The sequence below is a fragment of the Alligator sinensis genome, unplaced genomic scaffold (genome assembly GCF_000455745.1).
Source record: "Alligator sinensis unplaced genomic scaffold, ASM45574v1 scaffold386_1, whole genome shotgun sequence".
NCBI classification, from domain to species: Eukaryota; Metazoa; Chordata; order Crocodylia; family Alligatoridae; genus Alligator; species Alligator sinensis.
In genome coordinates this window covers 1151634-1161159 of record NW_005841996.1, presented here as the reverse complement: position 1 = coordinate 1161159, position 9526 = coordinate 1151634, and the positions used below count along the sequence as shown (strand labels likewise).

General features: G+C 43.7%; 1 protein-coding gene across 1 annotated transcript in view; it reads left to right on the top strand.

The window, feature by feature from the left end:
* CTNNAL1 (catenin alpha like 1) overlaps window positions 1-9526 on the top strand; it is a 124120-nt gene that overhangs the window by 106509 nt on the left and 8085 nt on the right. The window contains exons 15-17 of the mRNA XM_025201482.1: window positions 4518-4566; window positions 5972-6028; window positions 6172-6291. Of these exons, the coding sequence (XP_025057267.1) occupies window positions 4518-4566; window positions 5972-6028; window positions 6172-6291 (226 nt within the window). The remainder of the gene's footprint in view (window positions 1-4517; window positions 4567-5971; window positions 6029-6171; window positions 6292-9526) is intronic.

The following is a 9526-nucleotide window of genomic DNA, read 5'->3' as shown; positions in this document are numbered from 1 at the left end:
CCAGCACCCACTCTGAGCCCAGCCCCTGCTGTGAAAAGCCAGGAGCAGCCCTGGCTGCTCCCCACCCTACCCCCAGCCCCCGGTGCCCTGGGTGCACGCAGCAGCGGGAGCTGCCTCTCCTCCCCCACCACAAGCTGAGGCTCTGGCTAACCCCCTCCCTCACTGTGGGGGCATTTATCTTTCCCCCACCACGCCCCTGCCCTCCCCCTTCCCCTTCCACCACAACAGACTTACCAGCTGGAGGCAGTTCTCCAAGTTGCCGGCTGTCCTCCTTGCTGCCTGAGTGCTGTGCTGTGGCTGTGCATATCACGGGCAGTTTTTGGCCAAATTATCGGCCCCATCGTGCTGATATCCAACACAGCCAGTTTTCTTTATATCAGTACCAGTCTGAATCGGACAGATGTATCGGTGCACCTCTAATAGGAAGGCAATCCACAGCAGTTATTTCCTGGTTCTAAAAGTGAGAGGTGATCACTCTCGGACCTAAGAAAGTTAACTGTGCATATTTGCAAGCTCAACTTCACAGTGGTTACCCTAGCAACAACCATTCCATCTTTGCATCAAGAGAATGGGTTATATCACTTAATTTAAAGGATGTTATTTCCATAACTATATGACATTCACACAGACAGTGTCTTCATGGTCTGGGGGGCAGGACTGTTACAACTATGTGGTCCTCCTTTTGGGTGTCTCCAAGGTTCTTCACAAAGGCCATCTCAGTGGACCTGTGCATGACTGACTGCATCTCCAGAGGCAAGGAAGCAGAGTTTCTCCCTTTGCATAGCCTTCCTTTGGTGTATTCAGGGCCATGGCAAACAATGCCACCTCCATTTCTTACGTAAACCAACAGTAGGGCACCAATCTTCCACAAGCAAGAGTTGTTTATTACATTTTTATTTCTATTCATCACAAAAAGATAAAAAATGCGGTTCTTCATTCATTGTTTGCAGAATGGGGTTATCTGAGAATAAACCTATTTGCAGCTAAAGCTGCTGTTAGAATAAGGTTAGGGACATCACCATCTGCAGGAGGGGCTTCACTAGATGTACCAAGTTTTGCAGTTAATGCCACTCAAGAGCTGTCCCTCGGGAAAAGTCCATTATTCCACGTATCCTAGACTAGCTTTAAGGATACATCCAAAGTTTTTGTTAAAGATTTTCTATTCTACCTCAGTCCGCAGAACACTCTGCCAGTCTCTTCCCAAAGCCCCATTCTTCTCAGGCAAAAGATTCCTTGCATTTGCTTATTGTGGAAGGGCTTTTAGCCTATTACTTACACAGGGCTGACCCTCTATAAGTCCCCACAGCTCTTTTTAGACACAACAAATATCTAAAAGCAAGACAGTTTCAGCTGAGAGGTTGTCTTATTGGATCTTGAGCCGTGTAAAGTTGTGTTATGAGGCCACTAAAATGGAGCTGTGTTACTAGTCATTTGAGCTCAAGCTGCACCCAGAGCCCTCTCTGCAATGGCTCCATAAATGGTCTCTGCAAAGCAACCACATGGGATCCAATCCATACCTTCACCAAACATCATGCAATCATAGAAAAGTAGGGTTGGAAGAACCTCAGGAGGCCTTCTAGGCTGACTTGTTGCTCAGGGCAGGATCAGCTCTACCAAAATCATTCTAGACAAATGTTTGTCTAGCTTCTTCTTAAACTTCAGGAACAACCTTCATGCACAACCACCATGAATGGTGATGAGCAAAAGGCCAAAGCATGAGATAACCAAATGCCTTCCACTCCATGCTGCAACCTGAACACTGCAAACAATTTCATGCATCACATACCTTGATTAAGGAGTCAAAGCTCCCTTTTCATCCTATGCCCCCCAAAAATCGATCCCACCTTTCTTATTCTTCTTTCTTAATGAAGCTGGTTGTGGAACTCTGCTTCATTCTCCTGCTTCTGAGCATGGGCCTCCAACTTCTACCTCCTGTGGCCTGAAGAGCTCTTCTCATGGTCTCTGAGAGGTATTCTAGGAGGTCTCTGGGGTATGTGTGTAAGGAGGGAAATTCTTAGGCTTTCTAGCTGTTGCTTTTCACAGCACACTGAAGCTGTGTTGGAGGCTTCAGGAAGTGGTATTGCATTTGCAGCTGTTCTCCATTCATTATTCAAAATAAATATCCTTAGGCAGCTCTCAGACCCACTGTTGGGACACTGCTATAGAATCACCCATAAGTGAGACTCTGAATGTGGAGTTACTCAAAAGAGAAACTGAACTTCTTTAACATGAATTGTCCCCGTACATATCAGAAGCCTGCATTCAGTCTTCTCTTTGCAGTTAAGAGGAGTAGAAAGAGCACACTGCCCTTTATCCCTTTGGTGGGCTGTGTGCCGGGGAGTACTAGGGGTTAGGGCAGAGCACATGTTAACATGCTGCTAAGGCAAAAAAATTGACATCAGGCATACAGGGACTGAGCTTGTCCAGAAGCAAGAATGTGCATATAGGCAATACATCTTGATTAACTCCAGTTACTGGTAAATAACTTCCTTTTTTCCTTCATTAAAATCTTAATATAGCTATATTCCAGCAGTCACAGTAGTAAAAGCTACAATTAAGGGCTTTTATAACAATTTTTTATTTCGTGCATAAGCATCTCGGCACAGAATTGATTGCTTCAGCTGGGGTGTTGTAGGAGAAAAGGTTTCTCTGCCATTTAAATATTGAAACCACTTTTTTAACATCTTAAGTTTCTGCTTGCTGATCAAAATACAAACAAAAATCCTTCCAAACTTTACATTCTAAAGGGTATTTAAATATAATTTCCCTTTCAAGTGGTGGTGGGAAGTATTGGGGGTGGACTGACAAACACTGAAACATTTGGAACAAGCAGAAATCAACTAGACTATCAAAAACATAAATGTTGTGCTCTATTTATGCTGTTGGCTGTGTGTCTCATTTAACTATATAAGTTACAGTCCTAATTTCTTGTTCATTGCTTCCACTATATCACATATCAGTTATCTGCATATTGGTTAAGTGCACAGAAAATTTTACGCTTCACTGTCTCCTTTGTAGTGTAATTATACTCTGCTTCACTGTGTTAAAAAAGGTGGAGAGGCGCCTCTCAAAGGGATACTGTTAAAAGCCTTGAAAATGGGGAGATCTAATAATTCTCAGGGTTGTTCTTTCCTGTCATTTGCAAGGTTTCTATAAACAGCCTTAAAATTGAGTACTAGAAGCTGTGAAAATGCACCCTCAGCAAGTTTGCAGATGACACCAGAATGGGGGGAGCAGTAGATATGCTGGAGGATAGGGCTAGGATTCAGTGACCTTGACAAATTGGGCCAAAAGGAATCTCATGTCCTGCACTGAGGACAGAACAATCCCATGCACCAGTACAGGCTGGGGGCAGGCTGGCTGGGCAGCAGCTCTGCAGAAAAGGGCCTGGGGGTTACAGTGGACAATAAGCTGAATATGAGCCAGCAGTGTGCCCTTGTTACCAAAAAGACTAATGGCATACTGGGCTGCGTTGGTAGGTGTGTTGCCAGCAGGTCCAGGAAAGTGATTATTTTCCTATATTCAGCACTGGTGAGGCCACATCTGGAGTACTGTGTTTAGTTTTGGGCCCCTCACTACAGAAAGCATGTGGACAAATCGGAGAGAGTCCAGTGGAGGGCAACAAAAATGGTGAGGGCTGGGGCTCATGACTTATGAGAGGTTGAGGGAACTGGGCTTACACTATAGAGAAGAGAAGACTGAGGGGGGATTTAATAGCAGCCTTCAACCATCTGAAGGGGAGTTCAAAAGAGGATGGAGCTGGACTGTTCTCAGCAGTGACAGATGATGGAACAAGGAGCAATGGTCTCAAGTTGCAGCAAGGGAAGTTTAGGTTAGATATTAGGAAGAATTTTCTACTAGGAGGGTAGTAAAACACCGGAACAGGTTACCCAGAGAGGTGGTGGAATCTCCATCCTTGGAGGTTTTCAAGACCTGGCTAGGCAAAGTTTTGACTGGGATGATCTAGCTGGGGATGGTCCTGCTTTGAGTAAGGGTTGGACTAGATGACCTTGTGAGGTCCCTTCCAACACTAACTTTCTATGATTCTATGAAAATGAGCAGAGATTTGAGATGGGTAATAACACAGCATTGACAGGGTGGTGTACTTAATGAGCATTGTTTACATTGGATTTGGACAGGTGCTTACTCTGGGTAAGAGCATCACTGTTTGACAATTCCAAGGCCATGCAGTTGTATGGAGTTCACTGTCCAATGTTAATATTATGAAAATTGTTAACTTTTGCTTTCCCTGACCTTTTTTGTTAAATATTTAACTCAGATGTTGCATTAATGTAGATGTTATATATTTAAGAGAATATTTACTTGAAGCAAATAACCAGATTGACTCTATGTAATAGCTAATTTTGGCAACATTTTAATAGGAGGAAATATTAAATATTTGAAAATGACAAGTCCTCTACTGCCATTGATCTACATACATGCATTTCGTACAGGACCAGACACGGTGGCATAATTTCATCTGCTACTTAATCCTATGTATCTGTTGTTACTTTCAGAGGAGAAGGGCTGCTGAAAACTACTCAGGATTTATTTCATCAAGCAGAGGTGAGAAAATAGGAGTTAGTAAATTGTCTGAGATGCTATCAGTGATCAGTTTGTAATTACACTACTTAACATCAAAATTGTAGAGCAATTTAAAGTTATGTAACTGGAATGTTTATCATTAAAAGTTCACAGACACTGTAAAGCAGTATTTTTCTCGAATACCAACTTTCTTGGGCACTTTTTACACATGCCCCGGAGGTTGTGGTTGGGGATAATGCTTTAATTAGAATGGCTCCAAGAGCCACTCTAATAAGCACCACAGCATCTCATGTATCAGCATCCCCGCACTTCAAAATGGTGGCTGGGGTGCTTGAACTAAAGCTCATTTGATTTAGTTAAAGTGCCCCTGCTGCCATTTTGAAGCATGGGGATGTTGTTATATAGGACGCAGAAGGCTGCTGGAGCGTGGTAATTACCACGCTCCAGCAGACTGCTAACCAAGTCTGCTCCAATGCACTGTAATTACAGCATGTCGGAGCAGGCTCCATGCTCATGTACAGGCACCTCTTGTTCAGATACTAGCTGGGAGGGTCTACTACTAGAATATTAATGCAGCATTCATAAAACGTTGACATTCTAAAATGAAAAAATTGAGTTGACAGTGTAAGTGTCAGATTTAGTACAAATGAGGTTGCCAAGGAATTCTTGTTTGTTACAATTAATAGATTTATTAAAACCATCTTCTTTATTACTCTTGCCTTTACTTGCAGGGAGGCAGGGACAAAGAAAATTATGGGTGGGGGCGAAAGAAGCTGAATATATTGCCTCATTCAAAAACCTTGCCTTCTCTCTGCAAGTTCAAGCACTAGGCTTCTGCTGTGTGCTGCTCAGCTGAGTTGGGAGCACAGCTCCCAACTCAGCTGAGCTGCCCCTGTTTAGGGCAGGGCATGTTCTGCCCTGCCCTAAACAGTTGCAGTTGTTGTCTTTTGGTGCAGGAGGAGAGAAGCAGAAGAGCTTAAACATTAGAAAGAAAAGATGAGAAACCAAGCAAGGGAAGATTTTTGGGATGGGGGGCTGCGGCACCAAGAACAGTATAAGGGGACAAGGAAGATAGGTGTCCATCACATTTTTGCAGAGGGCTGCAGCACAAAAAGAGTTGGGAACCTCTGAGTTAAAAAGACATTGCTCTTTGTGTATGCTCTGAATCATCACAGAGAGAGCTTTTAAAATGTATCAGTGAATGTCAATTCGAAACCTACCTTGTCATTGCAAAACTCACTACAGAATGCAAGCCAATGTGTATAATTTTACGCGTTACTAAAGTGACAGAAAATTTCCCTATCCTTTTATTTTCTAGCATTTTGCTTCCCATATGTCTTGTGCTAAGTAGTACTCTGTTCTTGAAACTTTCACTGTGTTTGTAAAAATAACTCTGTTATTTTTGTTCCACTTTGTTCCATGTCAGATTTTTGCTACAGAGGCCACAAAGCTTGTTTCAACTCTCCATGCCTTTTCTAATCAGGTAATATATGATCTGTAAAGTAATTATTTGCTTCCTCACATTATTACTTGTGCTTGCTTAGAAGTCTATGGTCATTTTATCTCTGACATGTAGGTGATTCTTTGTGATGCTGAATGGCTCTAATGTCCTGAACTGTATTTCAGCTAGAAGATGATGACAAGCCTTTGCTTCTGTTGGAGATTGACAAGCTGATACCTGTATGCCAGCAGCTCCAGATAACAGCTAAAACCACTGTTCAGGGAAAAAATGCTACTTTTATAAAGGTAAAATATTTTTAAAAAATATTCCAGTATTCTAGGGAATGCAGCCAAGCCTTATTCTGAAATCCCGTTACTTGCCTGTTTCAGCTCTCATTCCTGGGTGGAAAAAGAACTTGGGATGTAACAGGTGTCTGGTATGGGATATTTTTTCTTGTATCATAAAACAGCCAAGAGTACTGGCAACATTGCAAAATTTTCTGAAGTAAGGCAAGGTTATAATTTCTTTCTCCCACTGTTGCCTCAGTTTTGCTCTGTTGTAGCCAGGAGGAGGAAGAAGGTGGGAGTTACTCCCACTTCTCTTCCCTGACTAGAATATTTTGCTTAAATTTTAGATATGAATAGCCAGGATATCCAGGCAGAGAGTAGTAATTCCTCCTCTTGAAGAGAACCATTTTGTCCATTGTCTCCAGAGACTTGTCCTGGTTGTTAACAGGAGAGGAATTTCTTTAGAAATGGGTCATCACTCCTTGCCTCCATTTTCCCTGTGATTACTTTGCACCATCGTTCTGCTAGGCTTTTCCTCTCCAACAGTGAAAACCTTCACTGAAACTCAGATTTGCTCCTGTAAGAAAATAAGGTGAAAGCGAGAGAAGCTGAATATGTTGCCTCCTTTGCCCGGATTCAGAATTGGCTCTCATTCTAGCTAATGACAGTCAGTCATTGGCACAGCTGCATTGGTGTTAACCAGGGGTGTCAAACATACAGCCAGCAGGGCTCATTGCCATGAGTGCTGGAGCTCCTGCACCAGCAGTGTTTAATCGCTCCAGCTTCTGGAGCTGCTGTTTGGGCATGGCTCTGGAACTCAGGGAGTTAACACTGTTAAATCAGGCTTTTTAGTTGCCCCAGCATAGATCAGCTCAGGGGAAAAGGGGGCAGGGGGAGCAGCAGTGGCATTACCTCCTGGGGTTTCAGAGCGGCACTGAAGTAGCAGCTTCAACAGCCATGGGGAATACTGCTGCTCATGAGTTGTCCAGCCCATGGAAAACTCTGCAGTCCAGATTTGGCCCATATGACCCAAATGAGTTTGACATCCCTGCTGTAAACTGTAAGTATGGACTAGAGCTTTGCACTGATGAAACTTAGCCCTGATAGAAACTACAATAAACTCCACTCACAGATTGTGGTTCTTTTGTACTCTGGAGATTTGCAGTGACCTAGTTACGTATTTATGCTGCCAAATTTACAGCGTGGCGAGGGTCTTATAAAGCCAGGTGCTACTGAAGGAAAAAAAATACTTGGCCATTTTTTTCTGAAACTTTCTTTTTAAGGCTTGAGTGCACCTCACCCTATAGACTTATAGGAGTGTTTGCCTGACAGCTTGCACAGCAGTCTGACTCAGCCTCTGCCAGCAGTTCTTAAGTAAACAGTGACAAATCATTTTCTTAAGGACAAGTTTTTCCATAGTCCTCATCAGTTTAATTTGCAAGACTTAAACATATTCCATAGGAATAGGATAATTAATAAATTGCTTTCCCTTAATTCTTCTTCCCATTACCTGGGATATGGGTACTTGAATGGGTTAGACCACTGATAAAAGGGACAGAAATCAGATCTACAGATTGACTTTTATTTATTGTACCCAGAGCATAAGCTATATGCTTAACATTTTTCTGTCTGGCTGCCAGGGACAGCAAAGTGCCATTCTCGCCCACACTCTTACTAGGAAGTTCTGACACAGGGAAGGATGACGCACACTGGCAGCAGATCCCTAATCTAGGTCCCTGTGCTTTCCCATTTAGCTTCCAGGCAACCCTCTGTACTGTAATGTCCTGCATACAATGTGCCCTGGATTGAGATGCACACCTTGTTTTTTGAAAGGCAGATTGAAGAAAGTAAGGTCATTCTTTATAACAAGTCACTGAGTAGTAGCAGCTAGGGAGCTGAGCATGTTCACTGCTCTGCTCCCTGTGGTTCGCGCACACACTTCACTTTCATGCTTGCCTAACAAGCAGCAGAAGCCGCTGTTACTGTATTGTCGTGGTTCCCTGACCTTTGGAAACCAGTTCAGACAAGTTTTCCCATAATCTAGGGAGATGACCATTAATAAAGATTGACTGTCCTTGTGAAACTGCCATTTCTAAGTGGGAAGACTTTTCTTTTCCCTTGTTGGTCTGCAATATCCCCTTCTCAACTCTTACCTGTTCTGTCTTACTTCACCATCACAAAGCCATCCTTGCTGACACAAATCTAGCGTCAGAGTTTCTAACGTTCTGTTGCGAAAACAAGTATATGGTTACCATGTCCAGCACGTAAGGCTACATCCGTTAGTCATCTAAGTCTGCAAACACTGCCAGGGCAGCAACATTTTCTACTGGCAAATGTGGAGAAGAGGCTGTGTCACTTTGTGAGAGGAATGGGAAATGCTGCTATACTCATGTGCACCACTTGAGGCCTGCTCTTCACCCCATGGTGTGGTTACTTGCTCTCAACATGAAGGTTTTTTTCCTCAGGGATCTACGATGCTATTTCCTGTGTCCTGGTTTTCATAATGTTCTGTCTTGTGAAGGGCTTATTTTGAGTCAGACACTCGTACACCATGCTCCTGGTGTCTGGGTGAATAATGCATCCTGAAGAAGCAAGACATCTGTCACTTGCTTAAATCCAGAACCAGGAGGGAGAGGAAGATGTCAGAGCAACACCCTCTTTGTCATGGGTTGGACCTCTGATCTGAGCACCTTTTAAACTCCTGGCATTATGGTTCATCCACTGGATCATCCAGCAGGATCCTCATTTTACCTGCTCACTCCCACTGAAAGCTTTCTGGGTCCTGTGCATCCCACAAGGACTGAGTGGACTCCAGGATCAAGTTCCAAAACTCTCCAGCCTTGCGGGGCTCTGCGGAAGTTTAGGTTCATTTGCAAGCGGAGGTTGGCAAAATTTATGTCAGTTAGTCCACCTTTATGGCTGGGAATGGACTTGCATATCTTCACTACACCTATGACTTAGTGGGGCTAACGGAAACCTGGTGGGATTCATCCCACGACTGGGCAGTACATATTGAGGGCTATAGATTGTACAGAAAGGACAGGGTGGGGAAGAAAGGGGGAGGGGTTGCGCTCTATGTCAGTGAGCAATATACGTCAACCCTCATCAAGACGGAATCCAAGGATGAGGAGGTAGAAGGATTGTGGGTTAGGCTACATGGGGGGCAAGGAGAAAGGGATTTGATGGTAGGGGTCTGCTACAGACCCCCACATCAAGGGGAAGAAAGAGATTCGGGGCTCCTGAGGCAACTCTC